This window comes from Strix aluco, chromosome 24 (assembly GCF_031877795.1).
Source record: "Strix aluco isolate bStrAlu1 chromosome 24, bStrAlu1.hap1, whole genome shotgun sequence".
Lineage (NCBI taxonomy): Eukaryota > Metazoa > Chordata > Aves > Strigiformes > Strigidae > Strix > Strix aluco.
The window spans coordinates 3,296,683-3,320,016 of NC_133954.1; the positions used below are offsets into that span (position 1 = coordinate 3,296,683).

The 23,334-nt window shown below is 50.6% G+C and overlaps 1 gene segment (V, D, J or C); it reads right to left on the bottom strand.

Annotated features, from left to right (window-relative positions):
* Positions 1 to 18,415: 18,415 nt before the first annotated feature.
* On the bottom strand, positions 18,416 to 19,970 carry LOC141933997 (T cell receptor alpha variable 4-like). The segment is given in 3 exon segments: positions 18,416 to 18,498; positions 19,179 to 19,526; positions 19,919 to 19,970. Coding segments are annotated over 3 exon segments (483 nt in total).
* Between the last annotated feature and the right edge of the window lie 3,364 nt (positions 19,971 to 23,334).

A 23,334-nucleotide genomic window follows, 5' to 3' on the forward strand; every position in this document is an offset into this window, starting at 1 on the left:
TTTTACCTCTCCTTTGGCTGCTCATTTTGCCTCTCTGTCCGCCAGCTCATTTCCTTTCTCTAAATCCAAGTTCACCTTTTGGTGTGCCTTGATGTGCATGATTGCCAATTTTTTTAGGAAGCTGGACTGCTTCCAACAGTCTCAGAATTTCCTCTGCATGTCTGATGTTTTTACCCTGTGAGTTCAATAGTCCTCTCTCTTTTCAAATTGCTCCATGCGCGTGTATGACTCCAAAGGCGTATTTTGAGTCCGTATAGATATTCACAGCCTTGCCTTGGGCCAACTCCAAAGCGCAGGTCAGGGCAATTATTTCTGCCTTTTGTGCAGAGGTATACATGGGCAAATGCCCTGATTCTATTATTTCCTGGCTGGTAGTAACAGCATACCCAGCATGTCTTTTACCACTTGGGACATAGCTCCTTCCATCCATGAACCAGTTCTCTGTGTTCTCCATAGGGCTGTCTCTCAAGTCAGTGCGGCTTAAATACGTCGCTTCAATGGTCTCTAGACAGCCATGTTGTACTGGTTCTCCTGTGTTCCCACTGAGGAAAGAGTCTGGATTGACAATGTTAGTAACCACAATCTCTACATCATCTGTATAGTTTCTTTATTCCATTGAAGGTGTTTTTGTTCAGTGGTCGTCAATAAGGGTTTGACAAGCAGTCCATAATTATAAACCCATAGTCGGCACCACCCAGTCATTCCCAGGAAAGTCCATAACTCTTTCACTGTTTGTGACCTCAGGGTCTGACATATTACTTCTTTTCGAGCTTGTCCTAAAGTTCTTTTTCCAGCACTAATTTCATAACCCAGGTAAATCACTTCATGCTGCATTACTTGGGCCTTTTTCTTAGACACTCGCTATCTCTGAAGCCCCAAAGAATTTAGCAGGCTTACCGTCCAAGTCATGCAAGTGTCTTTTGTCTTGGTGATAATCAGGATATCATCCACGTATTGTAACAGTTTCCCTTCCTCAGGTGGGGTTGGGACTTCCCACGACTCGAGGTCTTTTGCAAGTTGATTGTCAAATATACTAGGGCTGCTTTTAAACCCCTGTGGTAACACCATCCAAGTTAGCTGGGTTTTACATCCGCTTTTAGGATTTTCCCATTCGAATGCAAATATTTTCTGGCTGGCTTCGTGGAGAGGGAGGCAAAAGAAAGCATCCTTGAGGTCTAAAACATTAAACCAGGTTAGTTCAGGTGTCAATACAGTCAATAAAGTGTATGGATTTGCCACCACCGGGTAGAGGTCTTCAGTTATCTTATGCACTGCCCACAGGTCCTGAACCACCTGATATGACCCGTCAGGTTTACGGACAGGTAATATGGGAGTATCAAAATTAGACTCACATTCTTTCAGTAATCCGAGTTGTAGGAACTTCTCTGTAACTGGCTGAATCCCTTCCTGTTCCTCTCTCTTCAGAGGATATTGTTTGATTCTTACCGGCTGTTGTCCTTCTTTAAGTCTGACCTCAACAGGTGGGGCATGCTTTGCTTTCTCGGGCACATCGGTGGCCCATACTCCAGGATATACCTGGTCACTAATTTCTTCACTGATTCTTCCTTCTGTGGGAACACTAGTTAGGGATAAGCTCATTATTTGTATAAACTCTTGGTCATTTACCTCCAGAGTAATCTCTCCTTCTTTAAATTTAATTATTGCGCCCAATTGTTCTAAGAAGTGCCTTCGGGGAGTTAGGCATATACAAAAATTTGTGTATGCCCTATTGTTTTCCTAATTTATATCTTAGGGGTTTGCAAAAATATGCCTTTTCACTTTGGCCAGTCGCCCCCTTTACCATAATATAGTCATCTTCTAAGGGCATTATGTCTTGGTTTAAAACTGAATATGTTGCTCCAGTGTCCACTAAAAATTCTACCTTCTTTTGTTCTTTCCCTAGCTTTATTGTAACCAATGGATCCGCTAGGGTAGATTCCTCGGGTCCCCGTCAGTCCTCTTTTATATGGGCCACTGCCCTTCCTTTCTGATTATTTCGTTCCCTTTCCTTAACTTTCCATTTTTCCGGACACTCATTTTGCACATTGATTTTTTCTTAATTGAGGCAGTCCTCGCCTAGGTTTCCTTTCTTCTTCTTCCCTAACAACTGCCAGTACCCTTCTCTGTCCTCGCTTATAATCCTCTTCTCTATTTCTGAACACTCTCCATGCTTCATCCAGTAATACTTCCAGGTTTCTACTTTCTGTGGAACGCAGCTTCTGAAGCTTGTGTCTAATGTCCCCTGTAGATTGTCCTAAAACCAGCGAAACTAATTGTTGCATTCCTACCTCTGACCCCGGATCCAATGGTGTGTTGCGACGCATTACGTCCCTCAGTCGATCCAGGAATTCTGATGGTGACTCAGAAGGACCTTGTTTAATTTCATATAATATTGACCAATTTATTGTTTTGGGAATAGCCCTCTCCATTCCTTTTACAATCCGCTCCTGGTATGCCTGCAATGTTTCCATACGTGCAGACCTGTTTGCCTCCCATTTTGGATCTTGGAGGGGGAGATATTCTTTAACGTCTCCTCCTGTAGTCTTATAATAATCCTCAGCCAAATTCCTTGCAGTTTTTAAAACTAGTTGCTTTTCCGTCTCAGTCAAATGATCTAACAATAGCTGTATATCATTCCAATCGGGATTATGTTGTTTTACAATAAACTGAAAGTGGTCACGCTTGCCGGATTGTTACGGTAATTCTTGGCAACCTTTTTCCATGCCTCTAAATCGGTAGTAGAGAAAGGTACCTTAATTAACATTGTCCCTCTGCTAGGTCCTACTGCCTCTCGGAGAAGTGCCTGCAAGACCATTAGAGCAGACTTCTTCCTGGTGTGGGAGGATACTGGACTACCCGGAGGAGTGGAGGGTCCATCCGAGTCCTCATCCTGTTCCTGTGGTCGAGGGGGAGGCTTAAACAAAGCGGTTAGATCCTGCTCTGGTGCCTGATGAATCTTATCTGCTCTAGTGCACCTTTGCCCAATACTGCACGCTGAGCAACACTGTTTCAGTTTGCCTTTAAGTTCCTTTTTATTATCTTGTTCAAGGGCGAGTACCAAAGGGTCCTGTGGTGGTACAATCCCACAGTCCCTTTGCCACTCTGGATGATTTCGGAGAGTGAAAAACATGTCTGCATATGATACCTCATCCCACTTCCCTTCTCTCCTCAAAAACAACATTAGTTGTAAAAGGGTGTTATAATCGAGAGTCCCATTAAACGCCCACTTGGCTTCATTCTCTAATTTATATCGTGGCCACCATTGCTTACAATATTTAACAAGATTTCTTTTGCTTTCTGTGCTTCCTGTCCCAGCAATATCTTTCCAGTGGGCCAATATGCATCCCAGAGGGCTGCTCTTTATAACTCCCCCTTGTGTGTTTCCCATTTTTAAAATTATCTTCTTTTTAATTTCCACTTAAAGCGTTTCTTACACTGTATCGTAACTCTGTCCCAGTTCTTTTCCCATATGTCCCAAAGCTCTGGAATTACCACATACAAATTTTATTATTGTTGACTCCTGTCTAGCCCTTTCCCAATTATAAAGATTCGGAAGTGCCGTTTCGGGTAAACATTTAGGGCATTCAGGCCTTCGCCTATCAGATGCACAATACCACCTTTGTTTACAGAGTTTACACTCCAACAATACCCAGGCTTGGTGGTAACCCCCTCTATTATAAAAGTTATAAGGTATTAATCCACAAACAAAACAAGGAATTATGTCTTCAATTGCAAGAAGAGCGATTTCAGAGGGTTGTTCCCAATCTAATGCTACAGGTCTTGCTAGAGGGGTTACATATAATCCCTCCAATCGATATAGACCATTTTCCCTTCTTATCCACTCACTCTCATCATTCAAATAATCACTGGGCTCCAGCCCAAACCACCGGAGGAGAGACTCACTATTCCTTCTCCTCTTATTCATTCATTCCTGCATGCTTCAGAGGCATTCAACACAAAGATCAGATTACAAGAAAAACCTCGGGCTTGTGTATGGGGGCACCAAAAATTAATCACAGGCTCAAACAACACTTTTTACAATCTGACATACACTTCGTTCGCTTTGTTCGTCTCCGGCCGCTCTCCTCATGGAGAACAGGGAACCGCGGATCAGAACTCCACACTTGCTTCGCAGCTGTGCTGCGTCTCATACACACACAGATACTCATTCACCCGTCTAAAACCTAGCTTAATATAATGTTGTTTATAACTGATCTGAGTTGTTTACTCTTGGATCCACAATTTGCTGATGTTATATCTCGGTACTGGGCACACCATACAAACGTTTTTAGGTGGTAATATGGTTTCCTAAACATACATAAAATTCTTAGGCATTTCACAAATTAAATACACAATTACTACATTCCAGTTGATATCCTTCCAACAGCTGTTAATGTTTTACCAAAACTACTTAAGAGGTTCCGCTTACCCTTCTGCTTCTTATACAGTCATTAGCAGGTCCATCCTGGCTCCCAAAACTGGGATGCAGCGGTGACCTCGGATTCACTCGATCTACTCCCAAGATCACTAGCGGCCGCTCTATCGGTCAGCGAATCCCCTTTACCAACATACAGGGTACCCTCCTCCCATACGGGGACTATGCTGTACACCAGACATCTCTGCGCGATTTATCAGTAGCCCCAGCCAAGTGTATGACTTATTGGCTTCCCTCGTTAAACATACCATTTGTCTGCAGCTATAGATGGTCATTGTTTGCCCCCGCAGTGAGTGGCTGGGAGCGGAGATCCTCCGAGAAAGGACTCAGGGCACACCTAGGATGTCCGCTCCTCAGTCTATCCTGCAGCCGAGCAAAGCACGTCCCATCTGGGGTTCCAAAATGACTTGCAGAAACACGACTCCACAACCTATAAGGTTATAAAGTAAGAATGTTTATTCAGTGCTGAGACGCATGGGGGATCGCTCCACCACAAACGTGCGCACTTCTCGTGGCACCTTGTCTTGGCTTTATGCTACAAAGCATCACATATTCATAATATGCCTATACATATGCATGACCTATTCCCGCTTCGTATTATAATGAGCCTGAAAGTCTTTTTCATATGTTCCGCCCCAGTCTCCTCCTAGTCGCATCTGCACAGTGTGGCCCGGTGGTCAATGGGCTGGGGTCGCAGAGATGAAGTAGCTCCTCTTCCTCACTGTTGAACTTTTTACCTCCGTTCCTTGCGCAATCTCTGTAGCCTCCTGGACTCAGGCCGGACCATGGGGTTGGTTTTGACCAGGTTTTAGGGTTGTCTTCCTATTCCTTCAGGAAGCGTTCCCTCACAGCTTCCATTAATCAAGGTTTCCATATTGTTCTGCTCTCTGATCCATCAACTATGATCTATTATCCTATTTAATCTTAGTTATCTTTTATCTAATGGGCCTTTAGCCCCTAGCCTGATCTCTAAGACTTCCATTTTTATCTCTAAACTAAGTTATACCTTCATTTCTTGAGTGCCTAATTTCTGTATCCTATTTTACTTTCCTAGCTCCTCATCTCACACCGTTGCCATCCAGCCTTCTCCCATGGTGGTGACCCTGCCCGGACCCATCCTCAGCTCCTTCCCACAGAACACTGTTGTGGGCTCCTCCACCTCCGCTGCCATTGGCAACATCCTCAGCTGTGACGGAGTGCCCATCAACTCTGGGGGCTTTGACCTCTCCTGCATTACCAGCCGCTACTGTGGCAGAAGGTGCCCCCCCTGCTAAAGGTGCTGGCAAAGCCCCAGGGACACACCTTGAGGAACTTAGAACATGGTGCTGGCCAGAGGATTGACATTTTGGAGGTTGTTTTTAGCATAGCTGAATGGTTTTGACTTTCTTTCAATTTATTTGGTTTGATTTGGTTCCCACTGACAGCAAGTTCCCTCCAGGGTCAATCTGGTGGGGACCATCTGCCTCCTTTCACTCTGTGGGAACTTCTTCACAGCCAAGGACCACAGACTCATGGCTTCCCCCTGGAGCTCCCTGCACTGCTGACCTCCACTTGGAGTGACTTGTTTCTTTCTTTTGACTCATTAAATTTCTGCTGCATTCAAGCCTGGCCTCCATGTGGTCTTTCCCTCTGTGGACACTCCCCAAGCTGCCAAAGGAGAAGGTGTTGCTCTGGGGTAAAAAGGGGTGAGGGCACAAGGAGACCCATCTCCATTCAAAGAGAATGGGAGGTTGGGGCACCCTGCAGTGGCTCCTCTTTTGGGCACCATCCCTTGGAGCTGAGGAAGTCACCCCTGGTTGCTCTGCTGCCACTGACAATAAAACCTTGCCTTGAAAGACTGGAAGCTTCTGTCTCTCTTGCCCAGGGTCTTCCTTCCAAAGATGCTGGAGGGCTTCCTCAGACCAGGGGACATACCCCTCTCCTTCCACAGCTGCATGGCCCAGCTGTCCTCCTCCCAGCTCCTGGGCAAGGACCAATGCTTCCTCCACCTTCTCATGGCCTATGGCCACTGCTTGGTTACCTGCACAGCACTGTGCCATGGGGCCATCACACATCAGGCTGTGTGTGCCTGGCAGGTGGAAGGGACATGGCTGGCTGGTTCCCTGCCTCCTGCTCTGCACACAATACTCACCTCCCACTTGGTTTACTGCGGGCCCAGGCACATCCACCACTTCTCTGGTGTTCCACCAGCCTTCCTGGACATGGCTTGTGCTGCCCCATCTGACAACAAGGCTGGGATCACATTCAGTATTGGTGATGTGACTCTGGGCTGCTTCCTCTTCATCCTCACTTCTTACAGGTGCAGAGCGAGAACCATCCTGTGTCTCTGCTGTGCGGGATGCAGGCACTGGGCTCTCTTTGTCTTTGCCTCCCATTTCAGTGCTGTGACCTGTTTCTATGGCCTGTGTGTCTTCACCTCCATGGGAACTGACCTCAAAAGGGTCACTAGACAGAGCGGTGGCTGTTCTTTACATCGCTCTTACTCCCTTGATGAACTCCTTGATTTACACCCTAAGAAGCAAACATGTGAAAGCTGCTCATAGTTGTTGCACATCCAGTAAACAGCTGGCAGGGTTGTAGTGTTTGACTCTAGAAATGATGAACAGAGCTGTTTCCTTTGAAGAAAATGCTCTGAATTTTGACTGACTTAAATTGCAAAACTTTTCTATTTATGGGATCAGTAGATTTTCCTGGAGCAAGGACAACAATATTTCCCAGTGCTGTGGGAGTGACCGAGCACTGGCATAGGCATCCCAGGGAGTTTGTCGACTCTTCCTGCTTAGAGAGTGAGAAAGAAACCACCTCGACACAGTCCTGGGCAACTGGCTGTAGGTGGCCCTGCTTGAGCAGCGGGGTTGGACCAGATGACATCCAGAGGTCCCTTCCAACCTCAACTCCTCTGTGATTCTCTCATTCTGGGAGAGCAGCTGATGTAGAGCAGCTCAGGGTTCCCAGCATCTGAAGGTATTTAAGGTTATCTATATTATCCTCTCCTTCTTTCTAGCTTTAGTGCTAATAAATGACATGTTAAGGAATGCTTTGAAGAGGCTGGTTTCTTATTGGAACCAGACACTCTCATTTCTGGTGTCCCAGCCTCACTGTCTGCAGCCTGTGGAGACACCCAGGCTTGTCCCAGGGGACACCACGCTCTGCTGCTGTGTGAATACACCACTGAGGCACCATTTCCTTTACAGACCAGGGGCCGGTCCCCCACCCCCACATCTCCCTTCAGGAGATCACTAAGCACAGCTGGGAGCATCTAAGGCTGTAAGAGTTGTCTCACTTGCAATGTGGGGATTCTTTGTGCCTGCAGCAATACGGATGTTCTCTGGTTTTTACGTTATTCCTGACACACAGACTTGGGACATGGAGAGGCTCAATGTCTGCCAAGGCCATGACAGCTTGGTCTCTGCTGTGGTTTGTCTCTTTCTGAAAGTGAGAAAACAGCTGACTGAAGCATTGCCAAATACTTGAGCTCACTAAAGCTGATGGCAACGGGCAGGGACTGAATCGCTGCCTTAACTGTGGGGTCTGAAGGACTTGCCCAGAGTCATCTAGAGGGGCTGAGAGCTGGTGTTGGCAGTCCTGGTTCTCAGTGCTGTGTGTGTACGATCTTGCTCACATACGTGTTCACGTGCCCATGCTCATATGTGCATTCACACGTACATGTGTGTGACCGTGGCAATGCACACACAAACATGGGTGTGCACAAATGTTCTCTGTATGTGTGTGTGTGTTTATGCAAGTGTGTCCACGAGTGTGTATGTGTTGTAGCACAAGCATGTGCCTTGTGCAGAAGAGCATGAATGTGTGTGACTGGTCTGAATATATGTAATTGTGTGGGTGCAGGTGCGTGTAGATGTGTGGCTCTGCATGTTGGTATGGACACGGGCCCCTTTGGAAACATGTGTGCACACCGCTCTTTCTACAGGCACATGTATGAGTTGCTCCGTGTGTGCGTGTAATTTCATGTGTGTGTAGTTGTGCCCGTGTGTATGAATTTGTGTGTGCACTGAAGGGGAAATTCAAACTGTAACTGCTCATCTGTGGTGATCTGTGACCAAGGAATGTTCTGGCAGGGAGGGCAAGAAGGCCCAGATGCAGAAGGGGTGAAAGTGGCTGGCAGCAGGGATGCCAGAGACAGAAGGACTCCCTGCAAGGGAGTGCAGTTTCCCTTGGTGAGGAGAGAAGAAACAGCTGCAGCATTGTCTTGTAGCAGTGCTGGAATGTGAACGCTCAGTGGCCACCTTTGGGCAGCAGAGCAGGTGCTGGGGGACAGACCCAATGTCAGGCTGAGGTGCCTCATGCCAGCCCTCACAGGATTGGTGCTGGTGCCAGTGCACATAAGGAATCGGCTCCTGACTCATCTTTGCAGACTCCTTGTAGAACTGCTTATGGTGGTAGCACTCTGTGCACTACAGTGAGCTTTTGATGTTGGGTGTTTTTTCGTACCTAAGCAGAAGTGTGTGTTGAATTTGCCTCAACGGTATAAAAACAATTCCCCAACAGCACAGACAGTGTGTGCATGCCTGTGTGTGTGCATACTTCAGTGTGCATATATATATAGTTGTGCATGTGTGTGCACACATGAGGGTATGTCAAAGGTCCTTCTAAAATCAAGGTACACCCCAGCCAGTGCCCCTCCCCTTCCTCACAGTGCCAGTCACCTCCTCACAGAAAGCAGTGAGGTTGGTCAGGCATGATTTGCCCTCGGTCAACTCATGTCAACTGCTCCCAACCCCCTTGTTGACACTTTCATGAGTTTAGGAACAGCTTCTGAGAGTATTTGCTCCATCCCCATTCCAGGGACTGAGTAGGGAGTGTCCTGTCAGCTCCTTGAACACCCTTGGATGAATCCCAAGTGATCCCATTGACTTGTGTATGTCCAGATGACACTTAAGAGACTTTTAGTTCTTCTTCTACTGTGGGGGCTGCTTCATTCTCAGAGAGCCTAGGGGAAGTTTGAGGGATGTTGTAAGCCCAAGGAGGCTGTGCCAATAAAAACTAAGGGGAAATAGGCATTGACTACATCAGCCTTTTCCCTGTCATTTGTGCCTGGGGCCAGCCGCTGCCTGATACGAGAGCAGCTGGGGAGCTTGGCCTTTCCTCTGCTCGTACCAGAACAAGCCTCTGAAGTTAGAGATCTGATACGTGCATTTGATTTGGAAGGTGTCTCTGTGTTTCACTGTGACTTGTCCTTCTTGCTGGGTGACTGCGGTCTGCCCCATGGTGCCTGGAAGAAAGGGAAGGTCAACAGCTCTTCAGGGAAGGGCTCTGGGCAGAAAACTGGGAATGGATGCAAAACCCTGGGGGAGAAGGCACCGTATCCCTTGTCCTGAAGGAACACCATGAGGCCTGGGCACAGCAAGCTGAAGACTAGTTTTGGGCAGGAGATCAGAGCTCTCAGACCAGCGTGGACCCTGAGGAGACCTGTGCTGTGTTCCTGCTCCTTCTCTTTGATCTCTTAATGTGCTTGGACCAACACCCCTCCAGCAAGTTGAGGGGCCTGTGGAGCTCTTACAAAAGATTCCTCCTGCTTCCCCATTTCTATCATCTCAGAGGGCTCCTAGCTCCCTGAGTACATGCAATGCTGAGTCCAGTGTGGGACAGAGGGAGCCCTGGCTCTGTTGCAACCAGGAGGAAACTGGAGGCCATGGCAGGGATGTGCCAGCCAAGAGGCAGAATGGGACACCCTACTGATGTCAGTGGGATGAGAGCTTTAAAGTCCATGTAGCAGTATAGACAGGATCCAGTAATGTTTGCTGGAAAGGGAGAAATGTTGGAGTTCAGAGAGATCTGAGATTCATAGGAGACAGATCATAACAGAGATGCAGAGAGAAATGGATTGAAAAGAAGACAAAAACAGGAGAAAGGGTCTGGGGTATTTCTTCTGTCTATTCTGTTCTTGTTTCCAACAGTAAGAGCATCCTGAGCAAACATTTCCCAGTGGTTTCCTATTATGCAAGAGTAGTTTCCCTGATAAGTTCATCCTGAAAAGGCTGGTGAGGGTTGCCACAGGGGAAGAAGAACTATGCGTTTCTAGAAAGCCAGGTCACACCCAGCAGTTGCCCCAGGAAGGCTGTGAGGATGAGATATCCGACGTGCCAACCTGCCCATTTGCTGAGGGAGAGAGAGTCAGAAAAGCACCTCCCAGCCCCGAGATAACAGAGCTGCCGGAAATGACTCTGTTGGGGGAACAAAGGAAGAAGCGGGGGAGGGAAACAATCTGTTCTTCCTGTGACTGAAATGCTCCTTCTGGGTTTCTCCCTCCTCCAGCAGCAACACCTGTGGCTCCCTCAGCCAAGGGCATTCTCAGCATCTCCACAGTGAGGGGCCCTGGGGGCTCTGGGTGTCCCAGTTGTGGGAAGAGGCTGTTCCCGGTCAGCTGACAGTGGAGTCCTCACCTCCCCAGCTAGAATCACCTGCTCTTCTGCACAGCCACTGCTGGGCCATCTGGGAGGTCAGGGGTTTCTTCCCTGCTGAGGTGTCACACCTTCCCCTGGGGTCCTCAGATATCTGGGGATGTAGCTATTTTTTCTAGGAATAGAAACTTCCTCCAGATCTGTCACTTCTGCCTTGTCTTCCACAGCTTCCTGGGAAAAACATCTCTCCCCAGATCTGCAGAAATAGATGAGCCCTGTTGTGCAGCAGCCCAGGGGCTCTGTCTGTGTCTTGTTCTGGTGGGGTAACCTACGGGGAGGGAGAGGAACCTGGCTCCAGCGAGGCTGATGGATGCCACAAACCCAGAGGTGACAAGAGAACTGATTCTGCAGGGGAAGGTAATGGTAATAATCGGAATATTCTCATGGACTTTTTGCAGCTCATTATGGCTTAAGATAAGGTTCCTAGAATGTTGGAGGGTTCCATGGTTGGCAAAGCCTTTCCCAGGTGGAAGAGTAGGCTAAAGCTTAACCTCCAAGGGGCTACAGAGGTGGATCTGCTTTCCTAAGAGTCACAGCAGACATCTACACCAACATTAGGACTTCAGCATTGCAAATGAGATCAGAAACTGAGCCACAGTCCTCAATCTGCAACCATTCATGTTGACCTGAGGGTCACATCCCCAGCCATCTCTCCTTCCTTCATGCCTACACATTCTCTGGCTTGGCTGCACCTGGGTCCTTCAGTGTCTGCCCTGAGGCTTCTCCCAGCACCATTCTAGGATGTAGGTTTCAGACACCTGAAGAATGACATTCCAAACACAGAAGACACCGACTCTCCCTGCCAAACCCTCCATTTAGTGGGAACTTTCCCCCTCTGTTCAAAATAACAAAACCCCATGAACCAGGGAATACATTTGTCCTCAAGCAGTGACCCACAGTACCCAGTAGAGAATTGTTCAAGGATATGTAAGGGAACTGCATTTCTAAATTTCTAGTAGGCATTTCCCCTCTTCCAGACTGTTTTCCCTGCTCTTTGCATTACTGCTGTGCTCAAAGAATGATTTGACACCATCTGGCCCTGCAGCTTCCAGTCAAGTATTAGAGTCATCAAAAAACTCTCTCTTAAGCTTCTCTTTGGAAGGCTGAAGAAGGCCAGTTCTCTCAGCATCCCCTCACATCTTGTGTAACAGAGACACAGAACTGGTACATTTGGAAGGGACCTCCGGAGGTCAGAAGCTGCACACCCCAGCACAAGAAGAGTGACCTAGAGCTGGTTGCAAAGGAACATGTCAAAAAGAAATTGGAGGACCTCCAAGGATGGAGACTCCTCAACCTCTCTGGGCATCCTGTGCCAGTGTTTCCTCACCATCACAGTGAAAAAGGGTTCCCTGGTGTTCAGACAGAGCCTCCTGTGTTTCACTTTGTGCCTAATGCCTCTTGTCTTGTCACAGGGCACCACACAGAAGAGCCTGGCTCTCCCTTCTTCACACCCTCTCTCCCAATATTTGTACACAGTGATGAGAGCTCCCCTGAGACTTCTCTCCTTTGTGCTGAACAGTCCCAACACTCTCAGCTGGGATCTCCACACGAGACACGCTCCAGGCTCTTCATCATGGAAGTGGCCCCTTATTTGACTGTCTCCAGTATGACTGAGACACACAGTTCCAAGTGAAATCACACACACTTACACCCTCTGGGGTCACAAGCACACTGCTTATACATCAGTCCCTCCAGGTGCTGGCACAAAGAGGGAAAGACCCTGTGACCCTTCTCCAGTGGCTGGCACCAAGGTCTAAGGTCCCTATAGTCCTTGGCTGTTGACCCAGTTCCTGGCACCCAGCTCTCCCTTTCACACCAGTCTCTCCAGTTACTGGCGCTCAGACCTTGCAGCACTCACACATGGGAAAGGGAGTGAAGCTACAGAGAAGGGTGGTCAAGAAAGGATTTAATAAGGAATCAGTGGGGACTGTGGTGATCAGGCACAGGGCTTATGCCGGCAAGTGCACTGACCAGCCCCTGCTTAAGGGCAGGGACCTGCTTTTTTCTTTTCACCACTCTATCGCCTCCCATTACTCCTCCCCAGTCCCCTCTTCCCCACCACCTCTGACCCTTCCCCTAAGCATTCCTTCAGAACACTTTCCTAGTCCCATAGGACCCCCCTCAAACATCCCAAATCCTCAGGTTCCTCTTGTCACTTCTTGTCACTTACAAAGCTCAGCCTCAAACACTTCAAAGCTTCCCCTGCAGTTCCCTGATGGCCCATCAATTAGAGGCTAAAGAGCTCTGGTCTCCCTCCTTGTCTCCCTCATCACTTCCTGAGAGACTGCTGTCATTGTGTGCCTTGATTATCACTTTCCCTTTTACTTGTATTTGCCTTTGAAACGGAAGGGGAATTGATCAGACAGCCTTAGTGAACCAGCCCCTCTCAACTTCCACAGGCCTTTACAGTGACCTCTGGTGAAGCTCCTCAGGTGAGTGAGTTCCTCAAGACGCTGAAAGTCTCCTGTCCCCAAAGAAAACAGGGTCACTTGTGTGTAGGCTCACATGAAATGTCATTTTGGAATGAATTCCTTTGAGCCCCCATATTCCAATATATTTATTGTTTGCTCTCCCAGATGTCCTGCATTTCCTACAAGACCCTGAACCCTCTCTCACAGCTCTTTGGGAACATCCCAGCATGAGGACAGACCTGAATTCCAAATCTTATCCTTCTTACCCCATCCAGGTGGAAAGGGGACTTCTCATATCTCTTGCAGTACCTCACAGAGACACTTTTCTCCACGTGCCTCACTCACTTTGCCTCCTTCTCTTTCCCTCTGGCCTACCTCACCATCGCACACATCAGTCACCCACGGAAGAGCAGGTCTTTATCTTAAGGCAACTTCATCAGGCCACCTTCCTCTCTGGTGTCCCAGCCTCAGCATTTGCAGCTGCAGGGCATCTGGCTCACCCCAGACACAGCCCTTTGCTGCCATGGGAACATGTCAGGGCAGCACCTCTCCCTGTGCTCAACTGGAACTGGTCCCAGACCTCCACAGCCCCCCCACAGCGATCACCAGGGATGGGCTGGATCTTGTCCGACTCTGGGATTGTTTTGGCTTGTAAAGCGGGGAAGCCCTGCAGCTGCAGCAATAGGGATGGTCTCTAGCTTTGACTTTGTCTCTCACGAGCAGACTTTGCCTGTGAACAGGCTGAATTTCCAAAGAAGTTCCTGCAGCTTGGACCCCAATACACCTTCTCTTTTTCCTGTAATGAGAACACAATCAATTGAACTCTTTCTGCCCAACCCACAAAAGCCCAAAAGCTCTCTGCTGTCATTAAATCCACCAGCGATGGCCGGTGTCTGATTTCCCTTCTGAGCACTGGGCTTCCAAGGACTTGCCTGGAGTTGTCAGGGGCACAGAGGCAGAGAGCTGCCTGGTGGAGTCCTGGTTCTCAGAGTGTGGGGAGAGGCTGTGCTTCCTCATGTGCATATGCACCTGCCTGTGCCTGAGGGGGCATTTGTGCCTGTGTGTTTGCCCTTGGGTGCGCATTTGCAAATGCCCATGTGAAAGTGAGTGTGTGCCCGTGTGTGTGTGAACAAGTGCCTGTCTGTGTGTGTCTGTGCAGGGGTTTGTGTACCCGGGCATTTTTGCAGGTGAGCAAGTAAGTGTGTGTGGTGTCAGTGTGCGTGCGTGTGTATGTGTGTGGGCATCTGTGTGTGCAGACGAGCACATATCTATCTCTGTACACGAGCTTGCACGTCTATCTACATGCAAGTGTGTGTGTGTGCAAGTGCGTATGAGCAACTCTGAACACTGATGTGATGACAAGTCTCGGGGCTGAATGTGTGTGTGTGTGTGTGCATGTGCAGGGCTTCCTGTGCAACTGGCTGTGCATGCACATGTGTTTTCATGTGTGCTGGTACATCATGGCATCATGCAATGATAGAATATCTGGAGTTGGTAGGGGCCCATAAGGATCATCGAGTGCAACTCCCTGCTCCTTGCAGGACTGCCTAAAACTAAACCATATGGCTGAGAGCATTGTCCAGATGCTCCTTGAGCTCTGACACGTTTGGTGCTGTGACCACTTGCGTGGGGAGCCTGTTCCAGTGACCAACCACCCTCTCAGTGAAGAACCTTTTCCTAATGTTCAGGCTGAACTTCCCTGATGCAGCTTCATTCCATTTGTTTGGGTACTGGGTTTGGGTGACAGGGTTTTTTTTTTCCTGGGGGAGGGGGCTACAGCAGTGGTCCCCTTTGAGAAGCTTCTCAAAAGCTCCCCCAGCTCCAAGTCAGACGCACTCTGGGCAAGACCAAGCCTATTAGTGATGGTGATTGCACCTCTGTGATAAGTATTTAAGAAAGGAAACCTGAGAGGGGGTGAGGACATGGAGGACAAGATACAAGGTGGAAACCTATGCAAACACCGACGTCAGTGGAAGGAAGGAAGAGGAAGAGGGAGAAGGTGCATAGTGAGATGGCAGGGCTGCCCTCCCTGCCACTCATGGAGGTCACTGGAGGAGCAGAGATTTGCCTCTGATGTGTGGAAGACCCCCAGGACTCTCTGGGAAGAAGAAGCCCCCACTGTTGTAGTTTGGCACTGGGAGTACTGACACATGTGGAGGTGACTCATGCAGGAGTGTCTAGAGAAGAATGCATCCCGTGGGGAGGACTCATGCCAGAGAAAGTTTGTGGAGGGTTGTAGCCCATTGGAGGGACGCCCCGTGGAGCAGGGGGAAGAAGAGTGTAAAGAGTGCTGCCCCCCACCTTGGAGGAAGAAGCAGGACGCTGACTGCAGCCCCCATCCCGTGTCCCTGTGCCGCTGGGGAAGAGGTAGAAATATTGGGAACAAAACTGAGACTGGAAAGAAGGGAGGGGTGGGGGGAGGTGTTTTAAGATATGGTAATGCTACTCACTGTCCCATTCTGTCTGTTAATTGTTCTCTTTTTAGTGTTTCCATTACAGAGATGTTCCCGTTTTCTTCCCCAAGGGACCCTGTCTTCGGCTGTTACCGTTAAAGGGTGAGCGACCCCTATCTGTCCTTATCTCCATTCCTGAGCATTTTGATTCAATTTTTACCTTCCCAGCTCTCGGGGGGAGGGAGTGAGTGAAGGGCTGTGTGGCGCTCAGCTGACCTCTGGGATCAAACCACAACACCTTGTCCTTTACCTTTCCATTCCATTTCCTATCACTGGTCACCAGAAAGAGATCAGCACCTCCCCTGCTGCTGCCCCCTTGAGGAAGGTGTGGACTGTGATGAGGTCACCCCTCAGCCTTCTCTTCTCCAAGCTGAACAATCCAATTGACCTCAGCTGCTCCTCATAACTCTTGCCCTCAAGACCATCTTGGTCACCCTCCTCTGCACACACTCTAATAGTTTGATGTTTTTCTTATCTTGAGGCTCCCAAACCTGCACACAGTACTTGAGGTAGGGCCGCACCAGTGCAGAGTGGGACAATCACCTCCCTCGACTGGCTAGCTGTGCTCTGCTTGATGCACCCGTGGGCACTGTTGGCCCTTCAGGCTGCCAGGACACACTGTTGACTCACTTGCCGCTCATCCCCCAGTTTGTTCATATAACCATGATTACCCCGGCCCAGGTGGATAATACGGCACTTGCTCTTTTTACATTTCATGAGGTTGGAGATTGCCCGGCTCTCTAGTCTATCCAGCTCTCTCTGCAAGGCCTCTCTACCCTCCAGGCAGTCCACAGCTCCTCCTCGTTCAGTATCATCATCAAACTTACTTAAAGTACATTTCATTCCCTCCCTCCAGATCATTTATAAAATCTTTGAAGAGAAATGGCCCTAAAATGGAGCCCGGGGGAACCCTGGAACATGGACTGAACATTGCTGCAGAGCGGCGAGAGGTATAATTGTGTGGAATTTCTGCTGTTGTAATTGTGGTGAAGGGACGAGGGGAGGAGTGTCTGTACAATGTCCACTATTGTTGGTGCTGTGATGGTGTTATTTTGATTTTGCTGTGAGTAATTCTTTTTGTTCATGTAAATGAAGTTTTTGAACATTGTAGATTGTGTGATGAATGTATATATTAATGATAATTCTAAAATATGTGACTCACAGAGCAGAGGAGTGGAATGTATTGGGGGCACATATTTATGGGTGAATATATTTATGGGGCAAAGGTGCAGGGGTGTTGGCTGCAGGGGTGGCTTCTGTGAGCAGATGCCAGAAGCTGCCTCCCCATGTTGGACAGAGCCAGTTCCAGCCCACACTAAGACTGACCCTGCACTGACCAAAGCTGAGCCAATCAGTGACACTGGTAGCACCTCTATGATAATAAATGTAAGAAGGAAAAAAAACTGTTGCACATTATCAGTCGGAAAAGATTAGTGAGAAAATGTGAGAAACAACTGTGCTGACACCAAGGTCATTGAGGAAGGAGGGGGAGGATGTGCTCCAGGTGCTGGAGCAGAGATTCCCCTGCAGCACGTGGTGAAGACCATGGTGACACAGGTTGTCCCCGTGCAGCCCATGCAGGTCCATGGTGGAGCAGATATCCACCCTGCAGCCCGTGGAGACCCCACGCCAGAGCAGGTGGATGTGCCCTGAAGGAAGCTGTGACCACATAAGAGCCCGCACTGGAGCAGGTTCCAGGCAGGACCTGTAGCCCTGTGGAGAGGAGCGCACGCGGAAGCAGGTTTACTGGGAGAAACTGTGGCTCTGCAGGGGACCCTCACTGGAGCAGTCTGTTCCTGAAGGACTGCACCCGGTGGAAACCACCCACGCTGGAGCAGTTCATGAAGAACTGCAGCCCATGGGAGGACCTGTGTTGGAGAGGTCCCTGAGGGACTGTCTGCCATGGGGGGGACCCCACGCTGTAGGCGGGGAAGAGTGTGAGGAGGAAGGAGCAGCAGGGAAACTGTGCTATGAACTGACCGCATTCCCCATTCCTCTGTGCCACTTCGGGGGAGTGTTGCATTTAAGGTAATGAATTAATTTGGTAAGAGATGAATCCCCTTGTATTCTAGCTGGTCCTCAGAGATTGGAGGGTCTGCTGGACTTATCTCTTAATAGCTATGCCAATTATGGCTGTAACTAGAGGCCGGACACCAGGTGCACGAACAGCCCATGTGCTGTAGGTCCGGTTGCGTTCAAGAGAAGCCGTCGGGTTCATGAACAGTACGGTTTATTCTTATGCAACATGTACAGGCTCTCTGAGAGTGCCTACGATAAATGCACAAAGTGCAGGTTGAATATATCGCACTGCACACAAAAATCGATTGCAATCACAAACACTTAATTCCTGGCTAATCTGTCAGTGTAGCCAATGGCCCAAATCTTACAAAAGGCGTCCCTTCTTGGGGGGGTGAAAAGCACAAACCTGTCAATCTGTCCCTCCAACTTGGTACTGGATTCTCATCCCTCTGAGTTAGATACAAACTCAGGGTAGTATTTCTCTAAGTGTGTATGTGTGAGTGGGTGGCACCATCAAGCCATTGTTTCTTGTGTAACGACACAGCACATTCCTTGGTGCCAGGTGTGTGCTGGTTCTGTGGGGAAAGAGGAAGAATGAGAGATCAGGTCTGCAGAGTTCTGCAAAACAGTCCTTGAGAGAAGGGGAAGAGCAGGAGATAAATCTTCATATTCGTGTCAAACTTTGCAGGTTTTTTGCTGTTTTTCTTTTCCCACACTTCCAACAGGGAGGAAGTAGAGGAGTGGGAGTGAGATTGAGCCTGAGAATAAGGATGGGGTTGGGGGAAGTCGTTTTTAGATTTCTTCCTATTTCTCATTACCCTACTATGATTTCACTAGTAATATATTAAATTAATTTCCCCAAGTTGAGTACTTTTTGCCTGTGACGGCAATGGCTGAGTGATCTGCCTGTCCTAATCTCAACCCACGAGCATTTTGTTTACTGTTCCCCCCGTGTCAGATTGATGGGCACCTGACCACCAGCCAAGGTCAGCCCAACCCCAACAGGCCAGGATGGTGCTGGCCCAGCATCACAGTAGAAATGACCAACAGGCCCGAGGATGCCCCGTTAGGCAGCAGAGTCTGAGCCCGTCGGGAGGCAGCAAGAGAGCCTGGGGGAAAGCCCGCCCTGCCCTGCCTGCCTTGCCCAGCCCATCTGCCTGTCCCTGGGCAGCGCTGCCCAAGCGCGGCTCTTTGGTGGCCTCGGGAGCACAGACCCGCAGCGGCCGTCAATGAGAAGAGGTGCTGAGGCCAGGCCTTGACTGCTGGGGGGGCCTGGTGGTGCCGGTGTTGGTGGCGGGGCCGGGCGGGCGGGGGAAGCGGCGCGGGACACGACGGGGCCGGGCGGGGCAGGGCGGGGCGAGGCGGCCCCGGCGGGCGGAGCGGCAGCGCCCCCTGGTGGGCCCGCCCGGGGCTGTCCCCCCGCCCCCGCCGGCCCCGCCCGGCCCCGCCCGCGGCGGTTCGTGCCCGGCCGCAGCCCCGGCTCCTCTCCCCGTGTCTCCCAGCGCGCAGTAATACACCGCCGCGTCCCCGCGCCGGGGCCGGGCGAGCCACAGGGTGCTGGACCGGCGGTCTGCCGCCACCGACAGCCGCCCCGGCGGGGCCTGCAGATCTTTGGAGCCCTGAAAAGAGCTCACGAGGAATGTGGGGCCTCGGCCCGGGAGCTGACGGAACCAGTGGATGAACTCCCTGGTCTGGATGTTGGGGTGGGAGCAGCTGATGGTGACGCCGGTGCCCTCGTTGGTCTCTGCCGACGGCTCCTGCTGCACCTGGGCTCTGCCCGCAGCCACTGCCGAGGAGAAAAGAAGAATCCCTTTGCTTCAGCTGAACATGTCGTGCAGCGGGAGAGGGGAGTGGGGACACTTCACAGATGATGGGGGTGTGATCTGAGAACAAAGGATGGAGAGACAGTGTCTCTGAGAGTGGTTGTTTCGGGACAGGAATGTGTGAGGGATGTTTGGAAGGACAGTCCGAGTGAGGAAGAGGAGAAGGGACTGAGGAAAAGAGATTGGCTGGGATGGATGGATGGATGGATGGATGGATGCAGAAGTGGAGTAACAGAATAGAGAAGCAAACTGGGAGAGAATGAGCTCATTGGGGGCAGAAGGGAGGACAGAGAAGGGAATAAGGTTCAAGAGGAGCAGGAGGGTCACAGGCGAGACCCGGCCCAGCCTCGCGCACCCAGGAGCACCGCGGCCAGCCCCGCCAGCCCTGCGCCCCGGCCCCGCCGCATCCCGCCGCTCCGCCGCCCGCGCCTCGCTGCCCCCCGCCAGCCCCGGCTCTCTGCTCCGGCCGCGGCGCCTCCTCTCCGCCGCCTCCGCTCCTCTCGGCCGCCGCCAGCTCCGCCCCGGGGCTGAGCCCTGCGCCGGCGCCGCTCGGGGGCTCGCCCGGGCTCAGAGTGCTCAGCGGCTCTGCACCGCCACCACTTGCGCTCCCGGCAATCCCACTCTCTCCCTCCTCCAGCAAGGGCTCCCCAGCAAGAAGAAGCCTGCCCAGCGCCAGCTGCAGCCTGGGGCAGCAGCAGGGCCTTGGCCCAGCACATACAGCAGCTTCCCAGAGCTGTCCCCGAGCTCAGCGCCTGCAAACAGCAGCCACTCACCTCCTGCCCATGGCACGGAGGAGGCTGAGAGCCTCCCTTCAGCTGCCCCTCTGCAGGCCGAGCACAATGCCTCTGAGCTGCTCTCTAGCAGAGGGGATGGGAGGCCAAGGGTGACCTGGGCGTGCAGGGTTCAGGGAGGGCAGGGGACAGGGGGAATCACACAGTCACACTGTAGCTGAGCAGGGACACACAGATGTTGTCTGGATCAACCCCTGCTTGCAACAGTTCCTGTTAAATCAGGCTGCTTTGAGATGGATATTGCAGAATCTCCCAGGGAAATCCATTCCACTTCTCATTCTTTCTTTTTGCCTCTTGCTTAACTAGAAATTTCCCTATCCCAGAAGCTGTTCATTGCCTCGACTCATGTCACAGAGGACCTCCACAGTCCAGTCCATCTTCTCTCTTTCCTTTGAACTCTTATTTCCTGGACCTGCTGGCAACAATTTGTCTGACAGAGATCAGTGTCTGCCTGTTGCCTGTGGTTGGGTGTCATCCCCAAACTTTCAGAAAATTCTCACCTTCCCACTACTTGTGCTGTTTATGAAAGCATTGGAGTATTGATCCTCCTGCTGATCCCTGAGAAAGCCCGTCAGTACGTGTCTGCTAGCTGGGCTTTGCACCACTCATCACAACTGTTTGAGCCTGGTAGTCCAGCCAATATCCCACCCACATTATCATCCTCTTGCTGAACACATTTCTCACAAGTTTCATCATAAAGGCAGTGCGAGAGAGGCTGTCACGCTCTTGCTAAACTCTAGGTACACACATCCCCTGCCCTTTCCTTGTTCCACTGTGGCTTTTAGCTCCTGAGAAAGCAGTGAGGGTGGTCCTCAGCTACACTGAGGGGAATCAGCCCTGACTGAGCTCTCCCAGCAGAGCTCCCTGGCACTGATCTCCCTGAGGTCACTCAAGGGAATGGGGGGAAGCCTTGGCTGCACTGTGTCCAAGCTGGGCCTGAGCCCAGGCAGACAAATGTTCAGGAGGGCAGATGGGCTTAGAACATTTACCCACTGTACACAGCCGTTGTTGGAAAGAGAGTCTCTTTGTGACACCTCTGTGGGGCAGCAGCAGGCTTTGGGGGATGTTGTCTTGAATTCCCTGCCCGGGGCAGTTGCTGGGCACTCAGAGTGAGATTCCAGTGTGTGGCAGTAAGGTTTCTGTGGTCTGAAATCCAAAGCAGTCATCAGCTCTTTACCTTTCCTTGTGAAACCCACAGGGTCTGTCCTTCCCCTCACAGCACAGCGATATCAGGCTTCATACCCCTTTCATTCAGTACCTGTTTCATCCACGAATTTGGTCCCTGCCTGATACAGCATCAGGTTCATGGGATGCACAAATACATTTGTCATGTGCAGGGACCTGAGAGAGGGCCATGTCCCAGCCCAGACACCACCGACACTGCACGGGAAGCAGATGCACTCAGGGATGGCCAGCACATGGTCAGCAGGATTCCTCAGCCTTTCTCCTTGCCCAGAAAGCAATCCCCGTCCTTCTGAACTCTCTAGAGCTGGGGAGAGCAGCCGTGTCCTGGCCTGGAGAGGCAGGGAGGGGGCACTGCCAGCCGTGCTGAGGCACTCCCACTGTTGTTACACTGAATTAAACTAAGGAGCCAAGCTGGAGTGAAACCATCCTTGTAGTGGCCTGACATTGGCAGCAGCGGAGCGTGAGCTTTAGAGGGGCAGGAAAAGGAGTACTCAGGAGCCAGGGGCTGCACTTCAGAGCCTCTTCCCTGGACACATCTCTAGCAGGCTGGTGCCATCACCATTCAGCTGCACTCAGGCTCCTTCTGACCCTGGCAACCTGCTGCTCTGTGGTGCTCATGGACAGAGCAGAGGAGACTGGCCTGGCCATGAGCATCATGTTCCCTTGTGATGAAGAACACACGATGTTACACATACACACAAGCTCATGCACACTGACATGGAATTTTACAGAAATCTGTGATCCCACATGCATTCACAAAAATACAGCTGCTTACAAGGAAACACAAGAAAAGAACACACATGGGAACACAACGGTCCATGGACTCTGCTGAGGATCCCGGGGGACTGGGCAGTGTTAGGCAGGATGGGGTCAAACCCCAGCAGCACAACACCTACACCTGGGGAGGCAACAACAAGTGACCACTGAGGTGAGCTGAGGAGGGAGGCAGGAAAATATATGGACATGGTATAACCTCATGTGCGGGATCCCACGGCATCCATCTGAAGATGTCTGGATTTCGTTCTAATACCACTTAAAACAGCCCCACCAGAGTGACCCAGACTGACATCACTTGCCTGCTCTGGAAACATCCAACACTTGAGCTGAGTCTTCTGCCAGCACTGCTGAATTCCTGCCCTAGAAATCCTGGGGCCTTTCATCCCAGTGCTCAGAACAAGCCTTCACTGGGGAATGGGCATGGCACAAACCTGGAAATGAAAAGGAGCAGTGCAGGAAATGAAAGCACAGCCCATAGCATTAGCTGCGATGGTTTGCATTCAAGATGAGCTTGTCAGAAAATTGTTACCTCTGCAAAGGTGCCTCTGGTCCTGCGGCAGTGAAGGGCAGGTATAAAAGGCAGCCCAAGTCCCTGCTCTCTCATGCACTTCTCTTGGCTCCTTCTGCTTGGGAACCAGGTGAGTCTGAAGCCCCTTCTCCTCCTCTTCCAAAGGGAGATCTGCACTTGAGAGACATCCCAGCTGATATTGCTCTGTCCTGTCCTGGAGTTTGGATCTTCTTATCATGACATAGGGAAGCGGAGAGCAACTGTGCTTAGCGAAAGAAGCTGAGATGTGGCTGAGGGGGCTTTTGGTTTAGAAATTCAGAGAGACCCTGCCTGAGCCAGGCTTCTGTTTGTGGGGGAATGAATACCATGTGGCTCTTGTCAGAGCTTCCAGCTCCCCACTCAATATTGGCTTTGGCTTCCTGGTGACAGGGTAACCAGGTAGCTCCTCACCCACCCTTGTGCTCTGTTTCCTCCCTGCTTCTACCCAGGTGCACCTCCACCCTCAGAGAC